At 44.0% G+C, this 17957-nt stretch overlaps 1 protein-coding gene across 2 annotated transcripts in view; it reads left to right on the top strand.

The window, feature by feature from the left end:
* The first annotated feature begins 2123 nt into the window (after nucleotides 1–2123).
* The window catches only part of syt14a (synaptotagmin XIVa), a 104172-nt gene continuing 88338 nt past the window's right edge, over nucleotides 2124–17957 (top strand). Inside the window, exons 1-2 of one of the 2 annotated variants that reach the window (XM_067988313.1) lie at nucleotides 2124–2281; nucleotides 17599–17820. In XM_067988313.1, coding sequence (XP_067844414.1) covers nucleotides 2170–2281; nucleotides 17599–17820 — 334 coding nt within the window. In that variant the 5' untranslated portion in view covers nucleotides 2124–2169. Of the gene's footprint in view, nucleotides 2282–3744; nucleotides 4568–17598; nucleotides 17821–17957 lie in introns of those variants that run through there. The other variant, XM_067988312.1, reaches the window with a different exon arrangement.

Below are 17957 nucleotides of genomic sequence, written 5' to 3' on the forward strand. Positions count from 1 at the left end.
AGAAGGCCTAGAATGAAAATTGCTTCTGCTCTGAGTAAGCATAGGTTCCACTGGGCTTATTAGGGGTGAGCTGGATGCAATTTCTGAGGTGCCCTGTGAATGTCTCCAGACATGCCCCCAAAGATGTAATGGGGGAAGGCTGTCCTGGCGCACAATTTGTCAGAGAGGTTGTGAGGGGCAGAAACCTTGCGGATTCGGGTTCTGCCACAAATTGTGGCTTCCCTGCTGGAATTGTAAACCCCCCCCTCACCGAAGACTGGAAATTATACCCAAATATTTTTAGTGAACTCTTTTTTCCATTTTTATTTGATCAGTTGCTGGAAACTGCAAGTATAAAGGTAGAGTAGCTGACAAGTTATGTATTGCAAGCTCATCTCATATATTGATACAAAAGCAAAATACTGCTGGAAATCTGAAATAAAAACAGAAAATGCTAGAAGTACTCAGCAGGTCAGGCATGCATCTGTGGAGAGAGAAAGAGTTAACGTTTCAGGTCGATGACCTAATGCTGTCTGATCTGCTAAGTATTTAAAATATTTTCTGTCTTTATTTCATGTATTGATAAGTGTGGCTCAGTTGGTAGCACTCTTGCCTCTGAGTCAGAAGGTTGTAGGTTTAAGTCCCAGTCCAGGACTTAAGCATATAATCTATGCTGACACTTCAGTGCTGTAGTAATGAAGTTCTGGATTGTTGGGTGTACCATCCTTCAGATGAAATGTCAAAGTGGATATTAAAGATCCCATGGAATTGTTTCAAAGAGAGTAGGGTAATTCTTCCCTGCTTTCATTACAACAGTTCCTCCCTCAATTAACGTCAACAAAACATTCAGTGAGATGAATGAAGCTGGTCATTCATCTCATTGCTGTTTGTGGAATCTTGCAATGTGAAAAAGGTTGCCACGTTTGCTTACATAAAAGTGGTCACCGCACTCCAGAGAGACGCATTATGACGTTATATAAGTAAAAAATCGCACTCTCCAAAATGTAAGACACATAGCCCAGCTTCCTCCTCAGCCCACAAGCAACACCATGGGTGATGTTCTAGTATTTCTAAGTTTCACACAAAATAACAACTATAAGTAAAATTAGGACCTGGAAATAATGATACTTTTCATAGATATTGTGACTTTGCCTTTTGGCACCTAGGGGGTGAAATTGGTCTGTGCCAGTAGCGCAAAACAGACACATAGTGAATCGGCAGCCCATTTTACACTGTGTACAATTTTCTTTTCCATTGACTTCCCGACCCGAAGTGCGTCACGGGTAAGGACAAACAAGTGGCATTCTTTACCCATGCCTGAAGCCAGCCTTAGGCCCTTCGCATTTGCAAATGGGCTTAACGCCTGCTTGAGGACCCCACTGCAAGATTTGTTTGACCTGAGCCGGCCAGCGCCATCACTGGCTGCACTCAGGGAAACCAACCTTACAGATCGCCTTCAACAAAAAGGTAAGTTACTTATCTCTGAATGTGGAGCCGGGAGCAGCAAGAGTGCTCCTCCCAACCCCACATTAAAGCATCCTCCCAATTGCCGCCACTCCTGCCCCACCCCCTGGCACCGAGATCCCTGACTCCCGACTTCTCGGCTCCCTGGCCCATGATCTCCCTCCCCCTGACCCTAAGGTCCCCGACCTCCCTCCACCCCTGGCTCCGAGGTCCACAATTCCTACCCCCCCCACCCCCCCACCCGTGCCAAGACCCAAGGAAAATGCGGCAGCCAATTTGTGCAGAAGCAGCATTGAGATAAATGAACAATTAAACTGTTTTAGTTGTGTTGGATGAGGAATAAATGTTGGCCAGGATGCCGGGAGAAATCAATGCCCTTCTTCAAATAGTGCAATGGGATATTTTCTGTCCACTTGAGAGGGCAGACGAGCCCTGGGTTTAACATCTCATCTGAAAGATGGCATCTCCAAGGATACTGCTGCAGTACTACACTGAAGTATCAGCCTAGATTATATGAAATCTCTGGAATAGAGTTTGATCCCACAATTTTCTGACTCAGAGGCGAGGCTGTCATTTTTTTGTGACAATTGATATCTGTATAAATATATATTTGGTGGCAATGTCCTTGGGGTCACTTGAAGGTATTATTTTAATGTCTTTCATTCTTTTTCAGTATCTCCAGAGGCAGTTGGCTTCCTCTCTGCTGTTGGGGTGATTATCATTCTCATGATCCTCCTGTTTCTATATATCAACAAAAGACTGTGCTTTGAGAACATAGGAGAGTTTCCGTGCCTTGATGCAGAATACAGGGCCAACAAAGATTTACAAGATGATATCCGTAAGTGCTTTATTTTAGGTCTTAATCCTTTTAGTTTCTGGAAGTGGAAAAATGTGTATTTTGCTAGAAAAAGCCAGTATGTGCAAATTGAATCTTATTTAACTCAATTTCTTTATAATGTTGCTAGAAGTACAAACATCATATTAATTCTTCTAGAATGTCAATCTTCAGATTCCAATAGAATGAAATTCTTTTGAATTCTATCATTCTTTTAATAAAATCATTGATAATTAATAGGTCATTTTTATTCAATTCAAGATAACTTTAATTGCATCACAATAATGAGTTACGGTCCAGTGAGTCTTCTTGTTCTCCAAATAAGTTACTCTCTATAACTCAACAAACATTACACGTAATAGTTTTCTAATATTTCTATATGGAAACCTACGTTTAGCATGATTCCCATGGGAATATGGGAAACAAATACCTGAGATTACCTGATCTACAGATTCTCCAATTCCCAACAAATCTCAAAATGGGGGAGGGGGTAATTTTCCCACTTTGCGTTACCATCGGGGAACCAATGGATGTAAAATTATGGGCTGTGCACCTGCGATTTCCCCATTTATACATTTGGCAGGCAAGGTTCCCTGCCCATAACGCAAAATAAGAAAATTGGCCCTAAGTGTTGATGCTAAGGTGCCTGTTTGCAGCACCTCAAGATTGGCATCCAGGTTGGTTCCAAATCGAGTTTTCTGGATTAGTCTATGGAGCTCAGATTTCCTATACCTGTCCTTAAGAGCTACTTGTTCTTAAATCCGAAATAAGAGCCATTTGCCAATGGCCACATGGTGGGTTTAAGCTAATGGTTGAAAATTTGCACTTATATGTTTATTGGATGTGCATGTCATAATTAATTTTAAACCCTTTGCATTTATTTACTAACAGAGGTAAGCTGAAAAGGATGACCAATTTAACAACGTTAAAAATTACACTATGCCTCTGAATGGGGTTTTACTTTCTTGGGGTTAAAAAGACTGCTTGATTAAATGTCGTTTTTCAAGAGTTTTCAACAAAGCCTGACTTTGCCATCAGTGTCCTCTTTAGTTGAGCAGCTTAGCAGTGCTGTAGAGGACCTGAGTGATGTAGTTGGGCAGGCTGGGTACACTGTGGCTGATTCAGTCACAGAACAGGTAACACATATGCTAAATGGCTTGCGTACAGAAGAGGAACCTTCTGAAGTTTGTGCAGATGATAGTTCAGCATCTCGAAGTAGCAGTGCAGAAGTTAAAACACAGAAGCTGTTTGCTGAAGAAAGAGAAGAAATGCGAAACTGTGCAACAAATAGCGAACCAGATGTTAACTCAGGAGAGTTGCAAGATAGTGCAAGGTATGTTGTATCAGAAGGTAAAAACGGAAAAAGGCAGAGGCAGTTACAATACCAAATTTCAGTTAGCAGTTTAACAGGTGATGTTTCTGCAGAGACAAATACAAAGTATTATAATGAACTGGTTCATAAACCAGTGGAGAAGATTGCCTCTCCACAACACACAGATATTTCAGATGTTACTGTGGGACAAAAGGAAGTGCAGCGGCACAAAACATCAAAAAGTCACCATATGGAATCAGAGAAGTTAAAAGACAGAGAAGTCAAGAAAAGTCTAAAGCAGAAAGGAAAGAATTATGAAGGTGGCAAAGGAACACTACTCAAGGAAGATAATTACACTATTTCAGATTGCAACGGTGTTGCACAAGCCCCTGAGTCTCAAACAATAGAGGAAAAGACTAAAAAGTTCAAATGCATGTCATCTGATGTAGGTTTGAAGAAGACCAACAATGATCCAACTTTAAGAGACAAAAAGAATAGTTCAATCAAGTCTAGTAAACATAAAACTGAAGCCTCAAATAATGAAGTGCACAACAATGAGCTATATGTAGCTGTGGATAAACAGAAAGAGCAGGTGCATAGAAAGGACAAAAGGAAGTCATCGGTAATTGATATTGGGGATAACAAAGGAACTGACCAAACTACTATAGTACTGGACGTGAAAGGGCAAAAAAGAGATAATGAAGTGAAAAAAACGAGCCGTCGGCTATCAGAAGCTGCAAAGAAATCGGCCACAGATAAACCTGACCCTTCTTCAGAAAAACGTTCTAAAAAGCATGAGGAGAGTTTTTCAAATGGTAAAAAACACTCCACAGATCATAAAAATGAATTACAAAGACAAAAAGAACTTTCTAAAGAAAATAATAAAAAAGGAGAAAGAGAAATCTCTAGTACCAAAATATCAGAAGAAAGCAAAAATGCCAAGAAAGAGAAACAAGAAAAGAAAACTTCACACAAAGGTGAGGTGCATTTTTCCAACTTGATCTGCTGTATAACTTCAGCCTGAACTACTATACTCTGTCATCAGCACTATTAAAAGATTTTGGAACTTTCTTCTCTAACTTTTGGAACTGTGGCAACACGTCTGTTTCTGACCTTGTGTTAGAGAAGTCCTCTTTCACTTTTTCCTATTCTTCAAGGATAACTTTGGTAACATTCTTTCCATGTAGTTGGCTTTATTACTTTTGATAATGTTTTACAAGAATTCTTTCAAAATTATGCATGCAGTCAAAATCATTATTCATGTCTTAAACATTAAGTGAAAAGTTGGATTGACTTTAAGTCATCTGTCACCTGTTAAAATTTATCACAGGACTTAAAAATGGCGTAGAAATAGTTCAGAGGTAAATTCACCATCTTTGAACCATTTAGGTCAGAGAATGCTGGATGCAATTCTCGGTCCTTGCTCAGTTCATTGATCTCAGCCGAGATGCTACAGTTAGCTACAGACCCTGGGTTTTGGAGGCAGCCTAGACCAAAGCCTCAGGTTTTATCCTCTCAATTTACATATAAAACTACTAGATACTGGTTACTACCTTAATGAAAATATCTATTATATATTAAAAATGCTGGATGGGTTGCAACAGTCAATCTCAAATGCATTGAAAACTCCTATGTCAGGCTTTGTCAATGGGGAAACCCATTTTAAAAGTGTGAACGTTTATCTACAGTACCTGTTACACCTGTAGGCGGCATTGTAATTGACATTTATGTAATGTTAAGTGCAAAGCCTTCCACTGGCACTGTGTTTTAGCATTGAAACTCCCCATACAATTCCATTACACAGACATTGGTTCTTAGGCTATATAGTACCATTGTAGTCTTTTTTCAATCTGTTCTTTTTGGGAAGAGTAATAGTAGTTAAAAACATCATCACCTCACCATGTCTGAACAAGAACTATAGACATAATTGCCAAAATAGCATTTACTCTCATCAGATGATACATGGCCGGTACAAAGAGTATCACTGAAGTAATTTGACACATGCTTCCAATTGATCCCTGCAAACTCCAGCTGGGCCAGCGCTGGAGGACACAGAAACTGCCTCACTTGCTGAGCTTTTTCAGCATTTTCTGTTTTTGTTGGTAATATAAGGGGTACAGTTAACTTTACTATGTAGTGTATGCATTTTTTAGCCCTTTGCTTGGTTGTTATGTCATGCATACATTTTCCCAGGTAATGCAGTTGACATGGTATATTCATTTCATTGCATGGCATGTTCAGTGACCACCAACATTTGATTGCTGTTTCTTCAGCTAAGAATTTCTACTTGTGCTGCTGTAGGAAGGATGTCTCTGATGTTTTCCTACTGTATTCGTCTGAGATCAATCACTGGCTGCACCAGTGTAGTTACTTTGAGATTGTTCTCCATAAGGATGAGTAGGAAGTAGAACATAGCAGGGATCTAGGGAGCAGACCACAGTTAGGGAACTGGGAGCAGAAATAAGTAGGAACCTGGAATGAAGCACAGCAGTGTGGGCAAATGTGGGTTCAGAGAATAGAGCACAGTGGGGATTGGAGAGTGGAGCAAAATGGAGAGCTAGGGAGCAGAGCACAGTAGACGCTGGTGAGTCGATCACACTGGGGAGAAAAGCATAATGGGTGGAAAGCCAGGTAGTGGAGATAGCATGGGATGCCATGGACTGGATTACAGCAGGGACCTATGAATGGAGAGCAGTTGGGGGCAGTGAGTATAGCCCAGAAGAGGGTGCCAGGAAGCTGACAATAGTGATGGGAGATGGTGAATATTAAAATTAAAACCACTGGACCTTGAGAGATGTAGGAGGTTGCCTGTTTAATAATGCTGGGGATATGATGAACTATAATGTTAACTGTTCTGAGAGAACATTCTTTTACTTGGATCTGATTTCCAATCACATGGTTGGGAGAAGGTTTTTTTTGCTTGTCCAATCAGAAAATCGGGAAGTGTCTTTAAAACACAGGTTCTTTTTAATGACTGACATGAAGACTATCCATTCAGAGAGTATGTCATAACTTCTTGTTTGTAAGCCCCATTTTACCTGTTGCATACTGGATTACACTCGGTAGGAAGTGGCATATTTAAGCTGCATTCTGATAGTTCATCAGAGTTACACACAGATTAATACTGGTGTATTCTGGGGTTATTTTCCATTAGCGTGATATGCACATGGTGATACTGGTGTATACTGGAATTTCATAATTCTTCACTCAGGTAAAGCCCAGATATGCAAAAGGAGCTGGAGAATGCAGCAGATCTGAAGCCCCGTGCTTCAGTTAGAGGAGGACTCTAAGGGTAACTCCTTGGAGGTATCTCCAACATATAAACATTGATTTTAGGGTATGCATAGTGTTTTTTTCAAAATTATTTTATTTTTTTATTATGTTACAAATGTTATATGACTGTATATTCAATTTGACCACAAATTAAAATGGCAGCTGAAATCAATTTGAAAAAATAGCTTGAGTAATGTGATTGGTTTGTTGGGTGGTCCTAGAGGCAACAAGGGGGCAAGCCATACTAGATTTAGTAATGAGTAATGAACCAGATTTAGTTAACGGCTTAACTGTGCATGAACATCTATCCAATAGTGATCATAACATGATCGAGTTCAATGTAGTGTTTGAAAGGGAAAAAAGTGAATCAGCTGCTAAGATTCTAGACTTGGGCAAGGCCGACTTCAATGGGATGAGACAGAGACTGTCCACAGTAAACTGGGCAAATCTGTTAATGGGTAAAACGACTGATGATCAGTGGGAAATGTTTAAAGAAACATTTAACGTGATACAGAACCGGTTTATACCCCTGAGGGGCAAGAACTCCTCTTGCCAAAAAAAATAGCCATGGACAACTAAAGAGGTAAGGGTGAGTATAAGACATAAGGAAAGGGCATACAAAAAGGCAAAAAATGGCACAGATCCTGGCGAATGGGAAAGATACAAAGATCAACAAAGGGTCACTCAACAGATAGTAAGAGCTAGAAAAAGAGAGTATGAAAAGAAACTTGCAAGGGATATCAAAACCAATACGAAGAACTTTTATAGTTATATTAGGAAAAAGAGAGTGGTCAGGAGCAGTGTTGGCCCCTTAAAAACTGAAAGTGGGGATATTGTCATTGACAATGGGGAAATGGCGGACATGTTGAACAATTACTTTGCGTCAGTATTTACAGTCGAAAAAGAGGATAGCATGCCGGAAATCCCAAGAAAACTTATATTGAATCGGGGACAGGGACTCGATAAAATTAACATAAGTAAAGCAACAGTAATGAAGAAAATAATAGCACTAAAGAGTGACAAATCCCCAGGACCAGATGGTTTCCATCCTAGGGTTTTAAAGGAAGTAGGTGAGCACATTGCGGATGCCCTAACTATAATCTTTCAAAGTTCTCTCGATTCAGGAACTGTCCCTCTATATTGGAAAATTGCACATGTCACTCTGCTTTTTAAGAAAGGAGAGAGAGGGAAACTAGGGAATTATAGACCAGTTAGCCTAACATCTGTTGTGGGGAAAATGCTGGAGTCTATAATTAAGGATAGGGTGACTGAGCACCTCGAGAATTTTCAGTTAATCAGAGAGAGCCAGCATGGATTTGTGAAAGGTAGGTCGTGCCTGACAAACCTGATTGAATTTTTTGAAGAGGTGACTAAAGTAGTGGACAGGGGAATGTCAATGGATGTTATTTATATGGACTTCCAGAAGGCATTTGATAAGGTCCCACATAAGAGACTGTTAGCTAAGATAGAAGCCCATGGAATCGAGGGAAAAGTACGGACTTGGTTAGGAAGTTGGCTGAGCGAAAGGCGACAGAGAGTAGGGATAATGGGAAGGTACTCACATTGGCAGGATGTGACTAGTGGAGTCCCGCAGGGATCTGTCTTGGGACCTCAATTATTCACAATATTTATTAACGACTTAGATGAAGGCATAGAAAGTCTCATATCTAAGTTTGCCGATGACACAAAGATTGGTGGCATTGTAAGCAGTGTAGATGAAAACATAAAATTACAAAGGGATATTGATAGATTAGGTGAATGGGCAAAACTGTGGCAAATGGAATTCAATGTAGACAAATGTGAGGTCATCCACTTTGGATCAAAAAAGGATAGAACAGGGTACTTTCTAAATGGTAAAAAGTTAAAAACAGTGGATGTCCAAAGGGACTTAGGGGTTCAGGTACATAGATCATTGAAGTGTCATGAACAGGTGCAGAAAATAATCAAGAAGGCAAATGGAATGTTGGCCTTTATATCTAGAGGACTAGAGTACAAGGGGGCAGAAGTTATGCTGCAGCTATACAAAACCCTGGTTTGACCGCACCTGGAGTACTGTGAGCAGTTCTGGGCACCGCACCTTCAGAAGGACATATTGGCCTTGGAGGGAGTGCAGCGTAGGTTTACTAGAATGATACCCGGACTTCAAGGGTTAAGTTACAAGGAGAGATTACACAAATTGGAGTTGTATTCTCTAGAGTTTCGAAGGTTAAGGGGTGATCTTATCGAAGTTTATAAGATATTAAGGGGAACAGATAGGGTGGATAGAGAGAAACTATTTCCGCTGGTTGGGAATTTTGGGAGTAGGGGGCACAGTCTAAAAATTAGAGCCAGATCTTTCAGGAGCGAGATTAGAAAACATTTCTACACACAAAGGGTGGTAGAAGTTTGGAACTCTCTTCCGCAAATGGCAATTGATACTAGCTCAATTGCTAAATTTAAATCTGAGATAGATAGCTTTTTGGCAACCAAAGGTATTAAGGGATATGGGCCAAAGGCAGGTATATGGAGTTAGATCACAGATCAGCCATGATCTTATCAAATGGCGGAGCAGGCATGAGGGGCTGAATGGCCTACTCCTGTTCCTGTGTTCCTATGTTCTTATGTACTCCAGTAGCAAATATGCCAGCACAACTTTAATTCTAAATACTACTTAGAGAAAATATTAGGTGACATTGTTTGCCACAATAAGGAATAAAATACAATTCATGCATGCTGTTTGAGATCTTTTGAGGTAAACATATAAAGTAAAAAAAGTGGAACTCAATACGAACAAGAAAAGCAAGACCCCTCTTTCCACTCATCATGTACAATTTGCCCTATCATGGACTCTGACCAACAAAAGTAATCAAATGCAAGGAATGACCAAGGCTAAAACTTCTGAGATAAGGGGCATCATTTTAGCACCCGCTATTGGGAGCGTTCCTGGCGGGGGGGCTCCGAAAATCGGAGAATCCTGGAGCGGGTCGGGAGCCCGGCTCCAACCCGCCCACTTCCGGGTTCCCCACTGATGCGCCGGCGTGCGCGCGCAGCCCCCGCTGGTGGGAATCCCGCAGGCAATTAAAGCCAGCGGGGTTCCACTTGAAGGAATTTATTTTGCTTGTTCAGGTCATTAACTGACCTGATTAAGGGATTATGTGAGGAGGGGTGGGATTTTATAGCAAACTGGGACTGTTTCCCATACTGGGGGAAACACTCCCAGTTCAAATGGACCTGTTGCAGCCATCAGCCTGTGGCAGCTGCAAAGGTCCATTTGACAGGTCGGGGGAGACTGTCACTCATTGCAGGAGGCCACTCTGTCACTTGGGACAAAGTTTGGCCTCCACCACCCTCCTCCTGATAATGAATGTCACCAACTTGCACACTTACCCCGGGGTCCAGAGACATGTACCTACCTTGCGGACTCCCTCAGATGTACATCTTCCGGATGGGGGCCGGCGTAGCTGCAGTCATGACCTCCTCGGAGGGCGAACAGCATCACCAGCCTCGCCGTCCACCTCTGACACGTGGAGCTCCACAACAGAGTGCTGTGACACATCCACCTGTACAGCAGGAGGGAGGGCTACCGCAGAGAGAGATGCGTCGCAGAGGGCACTACCCTCGCCACAGGGTCCACAGACCGAGGCTCAGCTTCCTGGACCTCTCTGAGCAGCAGTGCACACGGAGGCTCAGAGTCACTCGACATGTAGCCGTGGACATCTGCAGCCTCCTTCATGCCAAGCTGCTCCTGGCTGGCCCGAGCACCATCTTCTTACCTGTCGCTGTCAAAGTCACTACTGCCCTCAACAACTTCTCCTCCGCATCCTTCCAGGGTGCCACCGGGGATATCGCCGACGTCTCTCAGCCGTCTGCACAAAAGAGCCCTGCAAATACACCTACACCCACTCTGCAGTGACACAATGGGTGGCATCAGGTGTGGGTCTTCATAGTGATCCTCAGGAACGGGCATTATTGCACAAACCAGACAAGATTCGCAAAGACATGGCAGTAGTGGTGCCAATATATTATGTAATGTGAGTTGGTCAGAAATTCAATATAAGTAACAACCATGACAAATCCTCAAACACCCTTGTGCATCCCCTTCATGCTCACGACACGTTTGCCTTACGCTGCCTACTGCACATATGTGATGCATGCCCTGTGGCTGCAGCACAGGTAGTGGCAGGTTGAGTGAGGCTGACCGTGAAAGAGATGCACGAGAGGGTGAGTATGAGATAGAGCCATGAGATTGTATGAGGATTGGGTTGAGTGGTAGTGGCGGGATGAGTACTGGCGAGGTGAGTAAGTGCAGGTAAGATGAGGATGAGGTTTGAGTGGGTATGAGGGGTGATGTGACAGAGTAGTGTTGGCAGTGCAGAAGGAGGTGTGGGGTGGGGGCGGTGATGTGGCAGATGGTGTGTAGGGGAATGAGTAAGTGTACTCATTTTGGCTGACCTACTGAGGTCATTGGAGCGCCTCCTGCATTGTATGCAGGTGGGCGATATGTTGGTGGTGCAGGTCACCTCCTCTGCCACCTCGAGCCAGGCCTTCCTGGTGGCAGAGGCAGGCCGCTTCCTCCCGCCCGCTGGGGGGAAGATCTCTGTCCTCCCCCTCCTCCTCACCCCATCTATTAATACCTGGAGTGAGGCATCATTAAACTGGGAGCAGCCTTCCCCCTGGACTGCTCCATGCTGTAATTTTTTCTATTTGCTGCAGCATCTGTCAGTGGAGGACTGCCCCTTTAAATAGAGCTCCTCCAGCTGACAGATCTTACTGCGCATGCGCAGCCCGCCCGACGCGCAGATCAGCAGTGGGGAACCCGGAGGACAAGGTAAGTGGATCCAATTGGGCTGCGATCGCGCGGGTGGCTGACTAATTTCACCGGGCGCGTTACCCACGCGCCCGATAGCCCCCCCCCCCACCCGTTGCGAGCCCGCAGCCCTGCTAACATCGAGCCCAATAAATTTCTATAAAATCTTTTCACCAAGCCCCTAAGGTAATCTAGTGAAACTTAAGGGTACCATTCTGACACTACCACCTGCATTATTGACAGAGATACTGGGGGCAATTTTAATCGCGCCGGATGGGAAACTGACAGGAATGGGTGTAACACTAGATTTACACCTTGCCCGATATTACCCTCCATTAACTTAATTGGAGAGTAAAATCAGGTGCGGTGTAACACCAGCGTTGAACCTGGTCCTGTCAGTTTCCTGCCAGGCGAGTTAGGATAAAATTTCCCCCCATATTTCAGTGGTTTCCAGCAGTACATGGCGCATCATACTTTCTGAAGCACTTGCTCATCTCTGACTGTACTTATCCTTATATTCTGCAATGTAATTCCCAATTATACAGATTCTTTTCAAAGAAATTAATTCACATAGCATTTTGATATATTCCACCCACGCAACATTCTCTTGTGCAAAATATTTTCCACTACATAGTCTCAATTGAGGATTTTAAATTTTGTGACCATAATTCGGGGTAAAATTCCTTTCTTCACTAATTTCACTGAAAAAGCGTTCCACCACTTTGTACTCGTGTCTGCTTTTTTGCTAAATTTAGCAATTACAGGAATTTCATCTTTCAGTTAAGAAGCCTGTTGATATTTAGGTGATACATACTTTTAACGATTTTTTTCTTAAATTTAAGAAATAACTTGCATTTATATAGCACCTTCCATATCCTAATAGCATCCAACAGTACTTCATAGCCTGTGAATTACTTTTGAAGTGTGGTCACAGTTGTTACGTAGGCAAATGCAACACCAATTTGTGCACAATGTTCTACAAACAGTAAATGAGATAAATGACCAGTTAACCTATTTTGATAGTACAGGTTGAGGGATAAATGTCAGCCAACAGACTAGGAGTACTACCTGCCTAATGGTGCTACATGATCCCAAACAAGTAGATAGGGCCTTAGTTGAACATCTAATCCAAAGGAGAGCACCACCAACAATATAGAACTAACTGCGTACTACATTGACGTGTCAGCCTAGATAATATCCAAAAATCCTACAGGGGCTTGAACCCACATTCTTCTGGTTCAGAGGCAAGAGTGCTACCAATGAGCCAAGATGACACTTAATTCTTTCAATTTATATGTTCATCATAGTAAAAGATGTTAGTTAGAGGCAGCCCTTGTCATTATTCAAAAATAGTTAAACTAGCTCTGTCTGCTTTTTTTTATTCGTTCATGGGATGTGGGCGTCGCTGGCGAGGCCGGCATTTATTGCCCATCCCTAATTGCCCTTGAGAAGGTGGTGGTGAGCCGCCTTCTTGAACCGCTGCAGTCCGTGTGGTGACGTTTCTCCCATAGTGCTGTTAGGAAGGGAGTTCCAGGATTTTGACCCAGCGACGATGAAGGAACGGCGATATGTTTCCAAGTCGGGATGGAGTGTGACTTGGAGGGGAATGTGCAGGTGGTGTTGTTCCCATGTGCCTGCTGCTCTTGTCCTTCTAGGTGGTAGAGGTCGCGGGTTTGGGAGGTGCTGTCGAAGAAGCCTTGGCGAGTTGCTGCATTGCATCCTGTGGATGGTACACACTGCAGCCACTGTGTGCCGGTGGTGAAGGGAGTGAATGTTTAGGGTGGTGGATGGGGCGCCAATCAAGCGGGCTGCTTTATCTTGGATGGTGTCGAGCTTCTTGAGTGTTGTTGGAGCTGCACTCATCCAAGCAAGTGGAGAGTATTCCATCACACTCCTGACTTCTGACTTGTGCCTTGTGGAAAGGCTTTGTGGAGTCAGGAGGTGAGTCACTCGCCGCAGAATACCCAGCCTCTGACCTGCTCTCGTAGCCACAGTATTTATATGGCTAGTCCAGTTAAGTTTCTGGTCAATGGTGACCCCCAGGATGTTGATGGTGGGGGATTCGGCGATGGTAATGCCGTTGAATGTCAAGGGGAGGTGGTTAGACTCTCTCTTGTTGGAGATGGTCATTGCCTGGCACTTATCTGGCGCGAATGTTACTTACCACTTATGAGCCCAAGCCTGGATGTTGTCCAGGTCTTGCTGCATGCGGGCCCGGACTGCTTCATTATCTGAGGGGTTGCGAATGGAACTGAACACTGTGCAATCATCAGCGAACATCCCCATTTCTGACCTTATGATGGAGGGAAGGTCATTGATGAAGCAGCTGAAGATGGTTGGGCCTAGGACACTGCCTTGAGGAACTCCTGCAGCAATGTCCTGGGGCTGAGATGATTGGCCTCCAACAACCACTACCATCTTCCTTTGTGCTAGGTATGACTCCAGCCACTGGAGAGTTTTCCCCCTGATTCCCATTGACTTCAATTTTACTAGGGCTCCTTGGTGCCACACTCGGTCAAATGCTGCCTTGATGTCAAGGGCAGTCACTCTCACCTCACCTCTGGAATTCAGCTCTTTTGTCCATGTTTGGACCAAGGCTGTAATGAGGTCTGGAGCCGAGTGGTCCTGGCGGAATCCAAACTGAGCATCGGTGAGCAGGTTATTGGTGAGTAAGTGCCGCTCGATAGCACTGTCGATGACACCTTCCGTCACTTTGCTGATGATTGAGAGTAGACTGATGGGGCGGTAATTGGCCGGATTGGATTTGTCCTGCTTTTTGTGGACAGGACATACCTGGGCAATTTTCCACATTGTCGGGTAGATGCCAGTGTTGTAGCTGTACTGGAACAGCTTGGCTAGAGGCGCAGCTAGTTCTGGAGCACAAGTCTTCAGCACTACAGCTGGGATGTTGTCGGGGCCCATAGCTTTTGCAGTATCCAGTGCACTCAGCCATTTCTTGATATCACGTGGAGTGAATCGAATTGGCTGAAGACTGGCTCCTGTGATGGTGGGGATATTGGGAGGAGACCGAGATGGATCATGCACTCGGCACTTCTGGCTGAAGATGGTTGCAAACGCTTCAGTCTTGTCTTTTGCACTCACGTGCTGGACTCCGCCATCATTGAGGATGGGGATGTTTGCAGAGCCTCCTCCTCCCGTTAGTTGTTTAATTGTCCACCACCATTCACTACTGGATGTGGCAGGACTGCAGAGCTTTGATCTGATCCCTTGGTTGTGGAATCGCTTAGCTCTGTCTATAGCATGTTGCTTCCGCTGTTTAGCACGCATGTAGTCCTGAGTTGTAGCTTCACCAGGTTGGCACCTCATTTTTAGGTACGCCTGGTGCTGCTCCTGGCATGCTCTTCTACACTCCTCATTGAATCAGGGTTGATCCCCTGGCTTGTTGGTAATGGTAGAGTGAGGAATATGCCGGGCCATGAGGTTACAGATTGTGCTGGAATACAATTCTGCTGCTGCTGATGGCCCACAATGCCTCATGGTTGCCCAGTTTTGAGCTGCTAGATCTGTTCTGAATCTATCCCATTTAGCACGGTGGTAGTGCCACACAACATGTTGGATGGTGTCCTCAGTGTGAAGACGGGACTTCATCTCCACGAGGACTGTGCGGTGGTCACTCCTACCAATACTGTCATGAACAGATGCATTTGCGACAGGTAGATTGGTGAGGACGAGGTCAAGTAAGTTTTTCCCTCGTGTTGGTTCGCTCACCACCTGCCGCAGGCCCAGTCTGGCAGCTATGTCCTTCAGGACTCGGCCAGCTCAGTCAGTAGTGGTGCTACCGAGCCACTCTTGGTGATGGACATTGAAGTCCCCCACCCAGAGTACGTTTTGTGCCCTTGCTACCCTCAGTGCTTCCTCCAAGTGGTGCTCAACATGGAGGAGGACTGAATCATCAGCTGAGGGAGGACGGTAGGTGGTAATCAGCAGGAGGTTTCCTTGCCCATGTTTGACCTGATGCCATGAGATTTCATGGGGTAGAGAGTCAATGTTGAGGACTCCCAGGGCCACTCCCTCCTGATTGTATATCACTGTACCGTCACCTCTGGTGGGTCTGTCCTGCCGATGGGACAGGACATACCCAGGGATGGTGATGGAAGAGTCTGGGACAAGAGCTTGGTTAGGATCATTGTGGCATTATTCAGAGAAGAGCAAGGAATTCTCCTGGTCTTCAGTGCGGTTCGGTTGCATTGATCATTCAATGGCAATTCTCTATTACTGAAAAAGAATTGCCTTAGTTGTAATGTTAATCTGCACCATTTAACATGTAAATGGTTAGTAATGTTACTAATGAGCTGCTTATTGTCCTTAATTAGTTAACTGTACAGGATCTTGAGAATGACTCACCAATCTAAATTTTTGAGTATGCACTGGCAGCAAGGAACCTACCTACTGCCAGCACATATTATCATATTATAAAATCACTGCCTGTGATTTTTCATTCAATGTGGATGGAAAATCGTGGGCAATGCACCTGCGATTTTCTGATAACAACAGACAAGGTTCTTTGCCATTAGCCCAATGATGCACTACTGATTTGTGCTGTTCAGCACTCACCAACACTTTAAACAATTAAGCAGTATTCCACTCATAATGATAATTTTGGGTCAAGAATAATGAATGGAACAACATAAAAGCACTTGCATTCTTTTTATAGCAGTAGATTTCTGAGCTGCACGTTTGGGAGGAGAGGCTCGGAAGCTATTTAATGAAATAAAAACAGAAAATGCTGGAGAAACTCAGCAGTTCAGGCAACATCCGTGGAGAGAGAAAGGGAATTAACTTTTCAGGTCGATGACCTCTCATCAGAACTGTTCAGAGGAGAACACGAGGATGAGAATTTTAAATTTGAGGCACTGGGGGACCAGGAGCCAATGTAGGTCAGTAAACTGAGGGTTGATAGGTGAGCTGGATTTGATGCAGAAATGTTTTGAATGAGTTGAAGTTTATGGAGGGCGGATGATGGGAGGCCGGGCCAGGAGAGCATTGGAATACTTGAGTCTGGAGGTGACAACGGCATGGATGAAGGTTTCGGCAGCAGATGGACTGAGGCGGGGTGGAGACAGGCAATGTTATGAATGTGGAAGTAGGCGGGCTTTGTGATGGAGAGGATATGGGATTGGAAGCTCAACTTGGGGACAAATAGGACACTGAGGTTGCGAACAATCACCTTCAACCTGAGACAATGCCGGGGAAGGGGATGGAATCGATGGTGAGGGTACGGAGTTTGTGGTGGGATCTGAAGACGATGGCTTCAGTCTTTCCAATGTTTAACAGGAGAAAATTGGAACTTATGGATGAACTGGATGTCAGAAAAGCAGGCTGACAACATGGAAGCAGTGGAGAGGTCGAGAGAGATGTTGGAGAGGTAGAGCAGGTTATGGAACCTTATGCTATATCTTTGGATGATGTCGCCGAGGATCAGCATGTAGATGAGGAAGAGGAGGGATCTGCCGTAACTTCAGCCGTTTTCTCGGTGTTTCTGCAGCTCATCTGCCAAAGTTGTGGCAGATAAGTGGGAGAACCCCCTGGAAGTTCACTCCCAAAATATCTATTCATAAGTACTTGATCAAAGCCACAAATATGATTATTGTTATTAGTGTGAAGTATTTCTCAAATGAGCTAATCTAATCTGTTAAAAGATACATTAAAAAACAAATGGGATAACACCGTGAAACATTAAATAACTACAGATTATCATTTTTAGGGGTTACGGGGAGCGGGCAGGAAATTGGACATGAATTTAGATTTGAGGTTAGGATCAGATCAGCCATGATCTTATTGAATGGCGGAGCAGGCTCAAGGGGCCGATTGGCCTACTCCTGCTCCTATTTCTTATGTTCTTATCATACTAAGCAGGTGACTTGTTCTTCATCATTCTGGTGTGTCTGGTTGGTGCCTGATGCATACTGTCATTGTTGTGTTACCCAGATAACAGCTATGGTGATGGAGACCACCATGGTTCCTCATCAGACAGTGAAGAAGAGGTGCTTGGCAAATACCACGAGGCTTTGTCCAAAACACAGATCGCCTCTGGTGCAGCACCAGACGGCAGACACCATCAAAAAGGTTACATGTGGGAATCCAGACTCAAATATAGTCCTCTGTCAGCTGAATATGATGGCTACAGCAGTGAGGCATCTGCAGATGAAGGTAAGACAAATCACATGATTACATAGCTACAACTAAAAATGAAAATGTTACAGATACCTGATTTGAGTACAAAATATTATTCATGTTCAACCAAGTTTAGAACACTTGTAGTTACCTAAAGCAAATGCTGACTAGGT

This window comes from Heptranchias perlo, chromosome 8 (assembly GCF_035084215.1).
Source record: "Heptranchias perlo isolate sHepPer1 chromosome 8, sHepPer1.hap1, whole genome shotgun sequence".
NCBI lineage: Eukaryota > Metazoa > Chordata > Chondrichthyes > Hexanchiformes > Hexanchidae > Heptranchias > Heptranchias perlo.